General features: G+C 42.2%; 1 protein-coding gene across 2 annotated transcripts in view; it reads right to left on the bottom strand.

Annotated features, from left to right (window-relative positions):
• The window catches only part of npr1b (natriuretic peptide receptor 1b), a 54,287-nt gene that overhangs the window by 13,362 nt on the left and 23,976 nt on the right, over window positions 1-16,949 (bottom strand). For both annotated transcript variants that reach the window (XR_009939640.1, XM_062538444.1), the window contains exons 7-16: window positions 7,989-8,083; window positions 6,445-6,580; window positions 5,200-5,284; window positions 4,827-4,947; window positions 4,613-4,687; window positions 4,441-4,518; window positions 4,083-4,187; window positions 3,030-3,101; window positions 2,230-2,389; window positions 1,680-1,835 (exon numbers count right to left, since the gene is read on the bottom strand). Coding sequence is in view for 1 of the 2 variants with exons in the window: in XM_062538444.1 (XP_062394428.1) it covers window positions 1,680-1,835; window positions 2,230-2,389; window positions 3,030-3,101; window positions 4,083-4,187; window positions 4,441-4,518; window positions 4,613-4,687; window positions 4,827-4,947; window positions 5,200-5,284; window positions 6,445-6,580; window positions 7,989-8,083 (1,083 nt within the window). In the remaining variant the exon portion in view is untranslated. The remainder of the gene's footprint in view (window positions 1-1,679; window positions 1,836-2,229; window positions 2,390-3,029; window positions 3,102-4,082; window positions 4,188-4,440; window positions 4,519-4,612; window positions 4,688-4,826; window positions 4,948-5,199; window positions 5,285-6,444; window positions 6,581-7,988; window positions 8,084-16,949) is intronic.

The raw sequence follows: 16,949 nt of genomic DNA, 5'->3' as shown, positions 1-16,949 counted from the left end.
AAAAAACATGTGCATGAGTTATGAACAAGGAAAAAGGAAGATTTCACAGTAGATAATGATAAATGCATCAGAGCACCACTGCCCTGCCATATTCCAAAGTTCATGAAAAAGTAATGCATTGTTTTATGTTCTTTTGTTGGTGGGAGACTGCCAAGAAGGTAATGGGGTTATGGATTATACTGGCATTGCAGTTTTAATATTGATAGTCTTTAGTTGCGCTGAAATTGTTTGCTAAGCACACAATTCTGTAAATATTGCATTTTGTCAATAAATCACACTGAAGTGTACACTTTATAACATTATCAGTTAGTATAGTCTGACAAAAAAAAGTGCAATCAAACAATCAGTGCTTAACAAATAAGAATAATTACACATGGTGTGTGTTTGATTAGCCTTTGATGAAAAACTGTAATTGAGTGATTCGTCATTGCCCTATTAATCTGAAATTAGACCATCAATTTGTGTTATTTGGATATTTCTTCATTGTTGTCATTGTAAAACTAAGATAGCACGCTAAAAGACTGTTTTTATAATAATGGAAGTTTCACAAAAGGAACTATATGGATGTAGCACAAAAAGGACCACATCTCCAGGTCAATAACCATGCTCCACAAACAATTAGGCCCTGATTGCTGTATGGCTCCAAAGATTATCCAATCAGTGGAAGTGCTCACAGCGCCATTAAAGACACTAACTGCTCAGCACGACACTGAATTGATCAGTCTGTGTTCCTCTACAAAAAAAACAGGATAATGCTAAGAACTCCGGCCATGTACATGTATGTAAATACTGTGCCCCTCCTCAATTGGCAGAGTATGCTGCCGCTATATACGTAAATGGATAAAATGGAACCAGTAATGAAATGCTAATAAATTCACTGGAGAGAGCCAAGGTGAACATAAACCATGGACTGCGTTTATACAGCATTTTTTAAACTCCTGGGAGCACCCAAAGTGCATTACAATGTCATGCCTCACATTCACCCATTCATAAACACACTCACGGCGGAAGCTGCCATGCAAGGCACCACCAAACTGCTCATCAAAAGCACTGGGGCTAACAGTCTTGCTTATGGTCACTTTGACAGGGTCAGGAGGAGTTGGGCACGAACCAGCGACCTTGCAGTTGCTGGATGACCTCTCAATCCTGAGCCATTGTGACCGCTGTCAAGCACTAGTTTTGAGGATTAGCTAGCATTAGCTAGACATTGTGAATTAATTACCTTAATTGTGAAGCCTACCTTGATCTGAGAGTCTGGTGTGTGACGATGGCAGGCCAGGGCCTTACTAAAGAGGCATTGTTAATCAAACAATAAGCTATCAGTACACTGGATTTGGATTTGAACAAGAGTGCACAGGAGCTGTGACCCTAATCGAAGTAACCTGCCATCTGCCACACATCCAAGCTGCACTACACCATATTTACATGAAAATGATTGTGTTTATTTTCTCGCATTCATCTAAAATGATTTGATCCTTCTGACATTGTCTCAGAGTTTGTGTGATTACGTGATTGTGTGTATGTGTGTGTGTGTGTGTGTGTGTGTGTGTGTGTGTGTGTGTGTGTGTGTGTGTGTGTGTGTGTGTGTGTGTGTGTGTGTGTGTGTGTGTGCGTGCGTGCGTGCGTTATTAATATTTGAGCACTTTCTGGCAGTCTTGTTTTGGCATGTGAACACTGACCCTTCGGACTCAGGGAGTCCCCGTCCAGGTAGAAGACTCCGCAGCGCAGTGCCACTTCCTGCAGGATGATGCCAAAGCTGTAGACGTCGCCTTTCTGGGTGCCTGCCGGTGGAGGGGATTCCATCCTCAACAGCTCTGGAGCCGTCCACAGCCTTCCTGTTTTGAGTGGAAAGGAGGAGGCAAAGTTTACACAGAAGTGTCTGTAGCTAGCTACACTTTTACCCAAACATGCAATGTTATAAACTGTAATTGAGTTGATTGCAACAGAAAAACATTTTTCGCCACTCTGTTGGAGATGAAATGGTTAATCAACAGGAGTAGATGAACCGACAAGCTAATCAAAGATTTAGAGAGTTACTTCACATCAGATGGAGTTGTGGAGGAAGAACTAGCTACAGTATTTACTCCAAAAGCGTCAGAGCAGAGCAGAGTACTCTCTGATTAGGATGCAACCAAAACCATTTAGAATGCAACCAAAAGAGACTATTTTCAAGGATAATCGAGACAGAAGCTTTTCGTCACTGGCTGATAGAGGAAAAGCGAGACTGACGTGCGTAGAAGGAATGGGCATCCTTGATGTCAGAATCAGTTCGGAAGCTGGAGAGGCCATAGTCGGTGATTTTAAGCACGAAGCGATTATCCACCACACAGTTGGAGGACTTGAGGTTGCCATGGGAGACGATCACACTATTATGCAGGAAAGCCATGCCCTGCAGAAGTGATTCAGAAAGCCCTAGTTAGATATGAGCTCCAGACAATGCAAATGCCTATTACAGGAGGAAAAAAAGTTAAGACAGAACTTCACACACACACACTCACGCACACACACACACGCACGCACGCACGCACGCACAGAGAAAAAGAGAGAAAGAGATAGAGAAAGACAGGTACATATAGATGGATAGATAGCTAGATAGACAGAGATAAAGGAAGAGAGAGAGAGAGAGCGAGAGAGAGAGACTTTAACAGCACAGTATCTCCATGCCTTTGATCCATAATGACCATGCTCACAATGGGACCTGTGCACCAATTAAGGTGATATACAGACAGGACCAAAGGAGAAATTTACAAAATGTGGATGTATGAAGGAAAGACACATACACCACCACACCATTGGAGGGATTAATTAGCTGGAGATGGAGATGGCTGTGCAAATCAAATATTTAATTCCTGACAGCACGGTAGACATGGGTTAATGAGAGAGAGTGGCAGAGAGAGAGACAGAGAGAGAGGGAGAGAGACAAAGATGAAAAAGAGCAAAAGAAAGAGGGTAGAGTGTTTTTTTTATTTAAAATGTTGTTCCTGTGTCAAGAGTTTACTTTATTATGCCATAAGAAAATAGTAGCCTACCTTAACAATATCACTGATGAGAGAATACTTGAACATCCAATCCAGCGTGATACTTTCATTCTCCATGATGTCCTAAAGAGGATACAGACACACACACACACACACACACACACACACACACACACACACACACACACACACACACACACACACACACACACACACACACACGCACGCACACACACACACACACACACACACACACACTGTCAACATCCTTCATAGCATGCAGGATGCCTTATTTAGTACAGACCCTCCTTCCATCACTGCATGCTGTTTTCCACTGATATGCAAATCACATCAAGGCACGTGGTCCATGTTAAATTGATAAGAAGCTTTAGCAAGGCTTTTATTCATAAATTCAATTTTTTTCTACCATGATGACAGGTCTCGTACAACATCATGCAAATCAAGTGAAAATGCAATACACCAACAAAGTGAAACAGGCTCAAAAGCAAGCAACTGTCAATCTTACTGACAGTAAAACAAATACAAACAACTAACACATTCTTCAGCCATTCCTCTTTGTTGCTGTGGCCGAATATGATCCACAAGCCCTTGATGTGGGCGCCAACGAATGCCAACAAATTCTTTAGTCATTCTTCTTCGCTGAACATTTTAGAACTTCATAAGTGCACTGACACACCTGAGCGTTGTGCTATCCCACCTGTACAGTACATCACCTGCATGTCGGGTCATGCACGTGTTATTTAATTAGCCTAATGCTTTTTGCCCAGTAATTAAGTTAGCTGTCCTCCATGTGCCAACAGCTTAAGCCTACCTTACACTGACAGACTTTTTACAAGATTTGAGAAAGATTCTTGAAAGATTGTAGTCTTTTTGAGTAAAGCTTGAATGAGGGGCATTTGTTAAAAGACTACAATCTTGTCAAAGTCTGCCAGTGTAAGGTACTGTAGGCTTTAGGCGCATTAACCGCCTTGTTGCCGACCGTTGTACAAATCGCCGTTGTACAAATCAGAGCCCAGTGTGAAGTGGCAAGGTGTGTTGACCTCTGTGGCTCTGAGTCTGGAGTGTGGTGACTGTGAATATTACCTGCAGGCTGCCGCGTGGACAGTACTCAGTGATGATGCAGATGTTGGGAGAATCGATGCAAGAACCGATGAAGCGCGTCAGATGCTCATTCTGGACATCCCTCATCTGGAGTTCAAAGGGAGAGATGAAGGACACAGGAACAGGGATGTACTATAACACTTACATATGCAACCGGAATTTTGAGATTTTGAGACGCTTTGCAAAATGTGAATAAAAAAAAAAGTTGATGTTAAAATTTTACAGAGTGTACCAACCTTTTTGGAATTCGAGTTGTACAAGAACTTATGCAAATACAATTGCACAAAACTCAGACACACACACACACACACACACACACATCTTTTTTACAGGCACTCACGTGTTTCAGCTCAAAGAGCACTTTTCTTGTCAGCTCAATGCGTTTCCTGTCGATATATTTGATTGCGACGATGTTACCCTGAGGAAAACACAAAGCACACTGTCAGCACTCCTCTGACTTCCCAGTCCAGACACTAGATCCTTTCCTGTCAAACACACCTTATCAAACCTACCTTAAAGTAGCCAGTCTTGGCAAACACCTGGAAGTTGCCATCTCCCGTAAGCAGGGAGCCATAGTTGGAGCCTCTCTAGATTGCACAAGAAAAGATAATTTTTTCCCAGAGCACCATAGGTCATGAGTATTTATAAATACCAATATATCAGCAGCACGAATTTGACATTTCAGGCATCTGTTGGAGTGCTGGTGGGGGGTAGTGGACGGCTCACCAGGGAGAGGGTGAGCTTGCTGCCTGCGCTACGCAACACCTTCTCCAGGTTGCTCATCTGAATGTCCTCCCAGGAGATCCTCCAGAGCTGGGCTACCAGCTCATTCTCCAGCTTCAGCTTCCTGTACAGAGGCGATTAAGTGTGTGTGTGTGTGTGTGTGTGTGTGTGTGTGTGTGTGTGTGTGTGTGTTTCAGTGTGTGTTGTGTGTTGTGTGAGTGTGGGGTGGGGGGGGTGTGAATGTGCATGACAGAAATAGAAGAATTAATATTCATGTGACAGAAAATTGATGGAGAATAAGAGGCTCGTTTCTACATACTGCAGGGTTATGAGTGCCGTGTGTGAGTGAATGTAATCATGTGCAGCCCACACTCACCTGTAGACGAACACTGTGACCGTGAGGATAATGATGATGACAAAAAATACCACAATGGTGACCATCTGCTGCATTGTGATAGTTCCTGAAAGACCGGGAGGACAAGGAGGAACTGAATACACATGCGTTTCAGGGACATTTAAAGAAAGCACACCGAGAACTATAAGAACCCCAAACACCTGAAAAAGTGTCTACCAAATATACCATTAACTCAAGAACCAGCAGGGATTTGACAACCAGTGAAAGAGACACAGAACTTGCTCTTAATCTTTCACTGAATTACCTGTCCCAAACACCTCAAATAAACGCCCAACAATGAACACGGCACTTTTAAATGCTTGCTCATCATCACTGAGTTGATGGCTGACCATCGTCTCAATTTTAACAGAAACCAGATTAAATAGCAATGGACTGGCAATTCTCCTGAATATAGCTCTGAAAAATTCTTCAGGGACTGAGAAAAAAGATTGTGAGATTGTTTCTTAATTTGCAGATCTTACCTACAGTGTTGCTTGCATCAAAATCAAAAGGAACAACATTTTCCAAAAAAAACAATACAATCTCTCTTTCAACATGTTGTCTTCGCACTACTTCCGATGAAGTAATGGGTTCACATGATCAATCAATCATTGCATTCTGATTGTACTAATAGTGCTGTGCTGTAATCAAGTTAAAATGAGCATACATTTTTCATGATACAGTCAAAGGATAGTCTGTGGTCTTTAATTATAATTTTCCCTACTGGCCACTATAATTTCTCTATGCACAGGTGTCTACTGTTTAGCACTTTGTATTGCAAATTTGCACAAAAGGTAGGCCTACTTTATGTAATTCAATGTAATTGACTGATTGATTGATAAAGCGGCTGTGGTTCAGGAGGTACAGAAGTTACCCAGCAACCTTGTCACAGTGTCCATAATGATACACTGCTCTGGATGTGCAGGTTAGTGTCTTCTATGACAGCTAGCCTCTGCCACCAGTGTATGGATGTGAGTGAATGTGAGGCATAAGTCTCAAAACTAGAAAAGACATAAAAATGCTGTACTTTTACCATTGACAATAAAGACCAAAGAAAGTAAAAAATTAAGTGATAGTTCTATAGCTTCTCAAGGATGGAAGGGCACAGAAAATGAGGTTGAAGTTGTTAAGCAACTCAAAGCATTACCAAGCCAGACTTAACAATACTCTGGGTAAAATAGCAACTGGAAGAATGAATATAAGTCAGTGGATATCAGGCACACATACTGTCAAGACAGACTGGACTGTCGTTCTTAAAGCCGCATTCGGGCACGTCAGGTGGGATGGAGCCGCCTGGCCACTGGACTACCATCCCTGGAACAGGGAACATCTGCTTCTGAGTGCCATTGTACACCATCACAATCTACAAATCAACCAACAACATCATGTGCATTAGACAGAGAATGGGAAAAGACATAGGAGAGAGAATCAAAAGACGACGCCGTTAAAGTGAGGGGGAGAAGGGCACTTCAAATACTGCCAAATAACACAAGCACACAAGTAAATGCTGCACACACAGTATGTCTCTTTGTACAGCAGCACGGTTCTACTTTGAAATTCCAATTCTCGGCCATTCACATTGACACAACATGTGATGCAAAAAAAGCTTTTTGGGGAATAATTGGCAAAAACGGAGAGCAATCAAACTGCACCAACTTGGAAACATTTCGCGTTTGCAAAGGTATAAGTGGATAATGGAGGTGTAAATCACCTTTAATTTGAGGAGAAAAAAATCTGTAACAACAGACAAAAACATGCTGCTAATCATTGAATTGAAGAGCCTCCGACAAGTAACAAATCAGAGGGCACGCTAGGGCGCAACCTTTGCCCAGATATGGTAGAAACCAATTTTGTAAACCACACTTGACGCTACTCAGCAGCTGACAAACACAGCCTCTCATTACCCTTCCACCAGCGGCTCTCCAAATAGCTGATCAAGTGTCTCGGTGCTGCTACCATCCACCCTGTATACAGTACAGTATTGATTTCTGGCAGCCAGACTCAAGGCCCACAGGAGACAGGTATGTCTATAGGCGGGCGTGTTGTTTCTGCTGTGATGTCTGTGTTAGACAAGCACGTTGACGGAAATGTATCAGTGTATGTCAGCAACGTGCCAAACAACGGAAGCATACATAGGGACATGCCAAGCAGACACACAAACACACACACACACACACACACACACACACATACACACACACACACACACACATACACACACACACACACACACACACACACACACACACACACACACACACAGACCTCATACTGTAGGTACACCATACATGTATGCTGCTTTGAATATGTTTTTCTATTTACCACAATGTAAGTTCTCTCGACATGCATACTCCTCAATATACAGTATGTAGATGTAGTCATATACAAGCTGTATGCAAAACTGATGGAGAGAACATAGCCTATATTCATTGCAATATTCTTGGACAAATCTCAGGCTCAGTGTGCAAGATTACAAAATGATGCTTTCGTTGAATACATCTGTTTTTCTCATTTGCCCATATGTAAGAGGATTAAAAATTATAAGTAAGGCTCTGTTCAGTATGTTTTGTAGCATCTGATTTCGTGTCCACCAAGATAAAGCATTGGAGCACATGTTGTAAGAGTGCATTTTTCCTGTTTGTGCTCAGCTGCACACGTGTCTGTGCATGTGTTTGTAAACGTGTGTTTTGTAAACGTGTGTCTGACTGACATCAAACCCATGTGAGTCCCGTAACCCATGAGACAATATGTGGGAAGACACACTTCAATACCTGGAATACACTCGAGTTGGTGTCCGTCATGTCCCAGAGGGCGAAGTCAGTCTCACGGTCACCGTTCTCATCAATCTGCACTAATCCTGTCACTCCTGCGGGGGAGACGAGACAGTTTGCTCAGATGAGAGGGAGGCACAGACACATCAAGAGGATACAAACCAACCCCATTTAGACTTCAGTATCACAACAACAACAACAACAACAGCAGCAAACGCAATCCTAACTGTTGCTCTCTACCTCTCATGTTAGTGATTGTTTTGATGGTTTCCTGCCATTTACAAGAGCCACATAGAGTACTCATTGTTCAATCTTTACTGAAAGGCGGATCACTGTGAACCACAAGTGTTAAAGTGTTTTCAGCTAGAAAACTCTCAGGATGTGTTGTTGAATTTATGCAAATTACCTGCTGGTCGTGGTGGACTAGACATGCTTAATGCTGCTGTAGTTAAACACTGCTGCAGCCAGTATTGTGGCTACTGCCACAGAAGTACTTCAGCTACTGCCAAGAAAACAAGGCTAAAATTAAATAAACCAAAGACCTGTTTGGTACTTAATCTGCAGATGCGGATTCCTTAACAATATAGTGTTGGGGCTTAGAGAGAACATGACTGTCAAATCAGTTGTAGCCCTTGCGGGATTTGAACACCATTTTGTGTCAGGAAAAAAATTGAGAGAATACCGGTACTTTACTTACAGTATATCCAATTGTTACAGCCTTAAGATATAGGTAAAGTATACAGATCATATGGGGCAACAGGTTATCTCAGCGTATCAAATCCACTCTCCAAAATAAGGCAGTTATGACAGTTGCTCCATAGCAATTCCATTTGGAACACAAATACGTGTTTTTGTAAAATGCACATGTCAAACTCAGCATGAGCAAAGAAGCCAGCTTTACCTTATTCCCTAAAGATTACAATTTCCCACTATGCATCAGTTGAACAAATGTATCAAGCCTGACCAGATTTGACTGAAAAAAAGAAAAAAAGACACAAAATACACAAAAAGACTTGACAATCCCAATGCAATGTGCCCCCCTCAATGTTGTCAAAAAACAGTAAAAACATGTCTATTGTGTTACTTGGATGAAAAAAAAACACTGAATATAAAATGAAAAACCTAAAAGAATAAGAGGCATTTAAAATATCTGGAAATACACAACATCCCAAGACTGACAGCCATTGTAAGGGTTCTATTCACTCTTTCAGTGATTGTAGTCTTTCACTTCATTGCAGAAGCAATCTGGCCATGATTTTAATTTCCTGTCCAGATATGACCAGGCCTCTCATCATTCCCCCCAGGTACAAAAGGACACGGGCAATCATGTGACAAGTAGGTGAGACACAGATCACAATGTATTGAGGAAATGACTTCTGACATTTAGTCCCGTATGAAATGCTAAGCTATTAGCGCCAAGGGAAATGTCAAATCCCGTGCACAAGATAGGGGGTGAGGGGGCTGTGAGAGGGTCAGTGTGACAGGTCCCCTAGTCTTGATAGACAAGGTTTGCGTGGCTAAAAACTGATTAACTGTTAAGGGGGAGAGGACACACTACAGAGGAGCAAGTTGAATGACTTGGCACTGCGATGGCTCTGCAAATGAATGAATTACCTGGGTTTCCAGGAGGAGGGGGTGGGGGGGGAGGGGATGGTGTCTCATGATGAAATGGATATGAAAGGGCGTTGGTTGGGGAGCTGAAGTGTTGTGGAAAGACACTGGGTGGGGGATGGAGACGGGTCAAGGTTAGTGCCATCTGCGTCACGCTCACGCAGCCATTATCTTGGCATCTGCAGCCCTTTGTTTAGTCTGATTTTAATCACAACTCTGACTCATTCGAGTCTTTACAACACAGAGATTGGTAGCGCAAAAAGAGAGCCCTGTACTGTCTTCAGCGATCACATCACTACATCTGAATCCAGCTGTTATTGCTCTCCTAATGGCGTCTCTGTGCAAATTGACAGGAATACATTTTTATCACCAAGACACATCATGCGTGCATTTGCAGAAAGTAATTTATATGTAAATATCGATATAACACTCAGCAGGGAGAAGGGGTCAGATGGCTCCTATTAAAGTAAAACTAAATATGCTGAGTAACTCCAGGAGTGAGGCTGACAAGTTGCATTTGGAATGCTCACGGAGCCCTTCAAAGCCACACCAGAGAGGCTGTTCATTCGTTAATGGAGCAGAACCCAAGGGAAACATGTTGCAACTTGATCTCATCTAACCCACCGTCTCCCAACTTGGTTCTCATCTCAAATCCATCATTGACCCTCTTTTTCCACCCCCCCCCCCCCTCTCCTCATCCTGTCCTCCTCAGATGGGTGTTCTTCTGACTTCATTTCATACTCATTTGGAAACTTTGTTGCCGATAATTATGTGATGCTGAGTTACAATCTTCATCTGAATGTGAACTTTGTGACACTGTCTTTAAACTACTAAACACCATTTTCTAGGCTGCTCTACTGACAGAAAACACTTTGAAACATGTAAAATTATGTAAATAAGTCAAACTTTTCATTGGCTACAGTCTATATCCACTCTAGTGCATAATAATTTATTTACAAAAAGGACCCTGTATGCATTATATTTCAAAATGCCAGCAAATGAAAGGAACAGAGCAGGAGTCTGCAATGGACTGTCATAGTGGTCAAGTGCAAAGCCATTAAGCAAGGGTAAAACATGGGAAGGTCAGCATGAAGACAATGAGAAATGAGGCTGGAAAGCTGAGTCAAGTGGACAAGGATGCCCCTGTTGCAAGGGTCACATATTTATCTATAAATTGCGGGAATGTCTGTCAGTGTCTGTGTGTGTGTCTGTCTGTTTTTCGCATATCTCTCATCTGATGGTCCGATTGATTTCAAACTTGACAGGTGTTTTGCTACTGGCACAAGTAGGTGCAGTGCCAAGTTTGATGTTGTTTGGATAATGAAAGCAAAAGATATATTGGTAAATATAGGCTATTGGTAAAATAGGCACAGGTTGGCTTTCGCCACTCTAGCCACTCCCTAATCTGCGTGTTTGTGTGTTAACTGCATCTGCCAACCGTTCGTGGGATTGATTTCAGACTTGGCAGGTGCTGCTTGCTACGAGTACCAGTAAGTGCAGTGTCAAGTTTGATGGTGTTTGGATAAGAAATGCAAGAAATTGGCATTGAATATATTGACATAGCCTTAGAAACAAATGTTGGGTTTCTCCACTCTACTGTAGCCACTCTCCCACACAGCACAGCGTGGGATCATAGACAGGGAGCATAGCAGCGGAGCTTTGTAGCACTAAATCAGGGCACGGGTCAAGATGTTTGGATGATTATCATGTCTGACGTCAACAATAAAGATTGCATAAAATGATTCCACAGATTTTGCAACAACATACAGTAGGTATGCTGTGGTTATTCAATGTGATGTACAATAAACTGACACGTTGAATAGCAGGCTACTTTGGACTTGAGACTTTGAATAAGCTAACAACAATTCCGACTGCAAAGTTCCAAATTGAAATTAACGATAGGTTATGGTACAGAATTCATAGATTTAAAGATGAGTGTCGTCCGCATAGTCAAATCCACGAGTGCGAATTATCTCACACCTAAGGAAGTGTGTAAACTGGGAAAAGCAGGGTCCTAATACAGATCCCAGAGGCACTCCTGTAGTGAGGTCATGAGACTTTGATACATGTCCCTGCCAAGACACACAGAAAGAACGGCCTTTAAGGTAAGATTTGAACCAATCAAGAGCTTTCCCAGAAATTTCCTTCGCTGAAGCAGTTCAGAGACTTCCTCATCAAGAGGAGTGAAAGAGTCCAGTGATGCCATCATGCTAACACAAGGCAAAGTTCTCCATAGGATCATTAAACTGAGCACTTATTTGAGCAGCTTTCTCAATGAAAAATGTTGCAAAGTCATCTTATGACAGTGAAGTAGCTGATGGGAGTGGTGGAGGATTGAGAAGAGACTTAAGAAGGATTGAGAGGAGGCTCTCAATCTTACTCTAATAGAATGCCTTTTTTGCAAGTGTAACAGTGGATGAAAAAGATGATAGTATTATAGACTGTTTTTTACCAAGGTAATTTCCATCTCTAGACTTACTTATGCTACCAATGTTTTTGAGTCACATCTTTGCAATTCTCATAGGTTGATGCATATTTCTACAAAATGGTTTGTCTTTTATAGCTATTCAATAGGCTAAACAGATAGCCTTACATCAACGCTTTGGGCTAATGACATTTCAATCAGCTATAGAAAACAAGTGGCAGACAGAGCATGTCACTTACTGTTGAGTCACATTTCATTCAATCATGCATCTTTCTACAAAATGTTTTGTCTTCTCTATCAGGAAGTTATTCAATAAGCTTAACAATAAACATGTACAGTAGCCTTAACTCAAAACAGTACAAAAACAATAGGCTAATATATTAGAATATTCAGTATTCATCATTGAATGCTTAGCTGGAATTATGTTTTGCCTATTTCTACAGCAGGTGTACCTGCAGGCATGTAAGTACGGGTTTTCTACAGGAATGGCATGTTTGCATGGGTATTGCACTAGTTACAATTCAAAAGAGGCTCGACTGGCAAAAACCTCATTTGTCGCACACTGTGTGCACTTGCTTCAGTCTTACAGTCAGAGTCAGAGTGCTGTCAAATGAATGTAATGTGCAGCTATGCTCCACATCATCAAAGCATAGAAACCTGAATATGATGGCAATTACGTCAATCAGATGAAGCCATGAGCAAAGGAAGGGAACGTGAAGAACGAACAACGCTGCGGGAGTGGATTAAGGACAAAAGGTTAATATATTTTCAGCATTCTACAGCACATGTAGGGATGTAAGACCCACACCTGCCATTCCTGGTCAATAGATTGACACTATTCCGTTTTCATAAGAAACACCAGGGACAAAATCCTCAGACAAAGCTCCTTCACGCAGTAAAGCAGCCACCCTGACACACGGATATTGAGTTTTACAAAGCCCTCCAACATGTTGCTTTTCGCGCCTTTATACATTATCACATAAGATAACAGAGAAGAAAATCTGTACAAATCGGTATGTGTCAGTGTCCTTCCTGTGTGTCTATATGGGCAATTTCAAACTAAGAAGGTAAGCAAACAGTAAGGACGCTTGTTATTATTTAGCCCACATTAGATAGCCTAGTAGGGATTTTTAAGATATCAGTCTGATCCTTTTTGCACTGTATGTGTGTCTGGAGTGATAGGAAGAGACCTGTTTGATCTGAGTGTGGATGGGATTTATGAAAAACAATGATGAAGGGATATATGATTGTGAAATACCTTAAGTCAAATTCCTACATAATTAAAGTTCAGATAGAATAAATGAGTAGCAGACTTGTATTTTCAATGATGTATCAGTGTGGAGAGATTCAGCCATCATGCACCTATTGGGAAGTGCACCTCACTGCATGGATTCACGTCAGAATTTTTATGTAACCAAGGCGATAAGCCTCAGGAAAAGCCAGAGAACGGTTACCATGCCAAACAAAGCTTTGGCCATGCTGGAGCGGGGGGCTGAGAGGAGAGCCAGTGGTTTCTGGTGAGAACACATCAGGATCAGCGTCCCCCTCCTCCGTCACCACCACCGCACGCCAAGATAAAGCCGCGAATCCAATGCACTCTGGCCAGTGGCACAGAGAGAGATACAGGTACAGAGGAGGAGAGATCGGAGCTGTGACTGGAGTGATGACTGACAAAGACGAGGAGGAGAGGAAGGGGATGAGGGAGGATGAGCCAGATGGACAGAGGGAGATAGGAAGAACGAGAGGAGGCCGGGCGGCTGGAGGAAACGGAGGGAGGGAGGGCTGACAAGAGCATTTTCCAGCAGTGACAGGTCTGGGTGAGCCTGATAGGCTTCGGGAGGTCTGGCTTAATAATAATGTCCTTCACGCCAACTCTGACAAGGCCCTCACAGGGTCTGGCTGTACACTGGTTATTCGAGGGCTTCAGGTGCATGCTTGTAGCAAGAGGGGAAAGGAGAACGATTTCAAAAGGAGAGAGAGAACGACAAGATGTGTGTGAGGGAAATACAGTATCTCTGAAGAGGGAAAAAAAACGATTGACCTGTAGAGCACAAAAGGAGACGGCAAGGAAGGTGACAGGTGACAGGTGACAGGTGAGGAGGGAAACAGGGCATGACGGACACACAATTGACACATTGGTGTGACTACGGCGACCAAATTCTGTAGAGGGGACAACTGAGCGGTCAACGTGACAAAATGCTGGAGCACTCACTAACCACTTTCCAAAAATAAAATGCATTAAAATGCCTGTGGAAGCCTCTCATCTCCTCCCCCTCATCCTAATGAAGTGATTGCATTCATTACGCTCCTGTGATTGGTCCAGCCTGGCATTCCCATTACGGGGACAACAGCTATTCCATAGTGGGGGGCGAATCTCTGCACGTAAGGGACCCAGCTGAGAGGAACAGGGAGCAGGTGGTTGAAATATATGAGCTAGCTAGGAGATAAGAGAGACAACTATGGAGAGCAAAACAAACACTTGTTCAAAGAGATGTTGCAAACATGCACTGTTTGCAATATAAACACCAGAGATGGAGAGGGGGAAGGAGAGACGGAAAGAGAGAAAGAGAGAGAGAGAGACTGAGAAAGAGCGTATACATTAAAGGACCAACCGCTGGTGGTCACAAATCTTTTCTATTACAGGAAGATTTATTTCTTGTCCCCTACCTCAGTCTTTGATAAACAAGTGGTTCTTACAACCGCAATAAAAGACACGCAACAACATGTCACTTAAGATGTCTTCAACCGAGCAATGGGAGTGGGATCCACATTAAAGAAGCGTTGTTTGCTGTGCATTAAGCACAAATTCATATAGTATTGTGTAGAATACATTCACACGGACAAAGAATAAGAGCTAGATATCAGCTTGATGAGAGGGTAAACTAGTCTTGTGTTGACGACAGATTGTGGCGGAGAACTCTGAGGCAGACATTATCACACCGAGATGATTGAAGACTCTGGCTTCTGCCATTGAAGAGTAATTTTCAGAACTTTCAAGAGGCCTTATTTGTAAGGATAATTATTTCAAATTGCAGTATGATCATTATATAAAAGTATTGCCATGTGGGACACTCCAGGACAAAATAGGCCATAATAGACACATAAAAACAGTCATTTGTAGAGTGGAAGCATGATTTGTGCTTTGAAAATAAGTGAGCAGACCAATTACATTAGGTAAAAGCTAAGATGGATCCCTGTACCTACTCCTATTTTTGTTTTGAGTAATTTGGTGAAACTTCCAGCAAAGAGGCCCACAGGCTTTAGTTTGGGATAATTACTCACCCAGCAGAGAGGCACCCAGATAAGAGATTAAACTTGGTGTCGCACTCGACATTTCAGTAAGAACATTGGTTCTTTCCTAATAGTAATGTTAGGAAAAGGTAGTGAGGGTTCGCACTCTGTAAAATATAGACAACGAGCATTGAGAATAGCCGAATGGCTGAAACGTCTGCTCACCCAGTAAAAGAGTTTTTTTCTTCAGCAAAGACTTTGTCTATATTTTACAGAGTGCGAACCCTCACTACCTTTTCCTGATATCTTTTGGTTTAACGCACCTGACTAAAAATAATCTCATCAAGAGCGCAAAGGTATCCCACCTTCTAATAGTAATGTTATACTAGCGATTATTCTTTTCTTAATTAAGTAAGGTATAATATATATATAACGTGGTCATTATCGGGAAAATAAGTCCCGGCAAGGCGAACAGGACCTGAAAGGACAAAGCATAATGGCTGGTGTTCTATACATTATCCCTTACATATTGTAAAGTAGGGTTCAGACCAAAGCGTCCCGACGAGACGAGCCGCGACGTTCTAAAACCTTGCGACTGCGACTCAACGTGTTTAATGCTCTGCGACGGCTTGCGACTGCTTGCAACTACGTGCAACTTCTAATTCACACTGCTGCAACTCAGTCTCGTCGCGTCGGGAATCTTTGGTGTGAATTGGGCTTAAGAGTTACTGTCTTTAAAAATGCATGGCAAATATACTCCACAAATTGCACAAATATGCACTCAAGATAATGATTTTTTTCAGGAAACGTCATTGACTCCCAGGTTTCAACAGCCTATAGATTTTACCATATTAGTCTATAATGACCTTCTATATCCAACCAATTTGTACAGATAAATAAATGCACATATAAGGCCTTGAACAAGCATTATCAGGGTTAAGAGCACATCTTTCCATAATGTCACATCTCATTATTGATCCCTGCAAATTTATCCTGTCTGTTCTGTGTGTGTGTGTGTGTGTGTGTGTGTGTGTGTGTGTGTGTGTGCGTGCGTGCGTGCGTGCGTGCGTGCGTGCGTGCGTGCGTGCGTGCGTGCGTGCGTGTGTGTGTGCGTGTGCGCGTTCAGCTCTCACACACATCACGTTATCTGGACCGGAGCTGCTCTCAGTGGCTCTGACTTTTAGAGATTTTGAGATTAACTGGAGTCAAATTCCTTGTTTCCAAATTCGCAAACCAAGCCAACAAAGCTGATTCTGATTCTGATGATGTCTGAAATCAAAGCATAATGAATCAACACCACTACCTGTAGGCCAAATAATTTTCTTGTTCTCTCTCTCCAAAAATAACAACAACAACTACAAAATCAGTATGTATATTTTCAAGGTTCAGTTTAGTCTCTGAATGCAACCTCGCATTTCATCAATATCTACTTAACCAATACCCCCCCATAAACCTATTCAGACTCACAAGAACGACTCTGTTTACCTTCTGTTTACCTTCAATTCAAAAGTAAATGATCTTGTAATGTTATAATGTGGGTTTTTTTTTGTTTTTTTTTAAACAGTCTCATCTGATAGCAGTTCCTGTCCTATGCTACATCCAAGCTGTTGCTTGGATTGCTTTTAAGGCTTCACTTGCCAACATTGGTCCCTCCACTCCATCTCAAGGCCATGAGCTGCAAGTGAGACTGCAAA

This window comes from Sardina pilchardus, chromosome 6, assembly GCF_963854185.1.
Source record: "Sardina pilchardus chromosome 6, fSarPil1.1, whole genome shotgun sequence".
In the NCBI taxonomy this organism is placed as follows: domain Eukaryota; kingdom Metazoa; phylum Chordata; class Actinopteri; order Clupeiformes; family Clupeidae; genus Sardina; species Sardina pilchardus.
The sequence above is the reverse complement of the archived record's forward strand: the minus strand, read 5'-3'. Positions and strand labels throughout refer to the sequence as shown.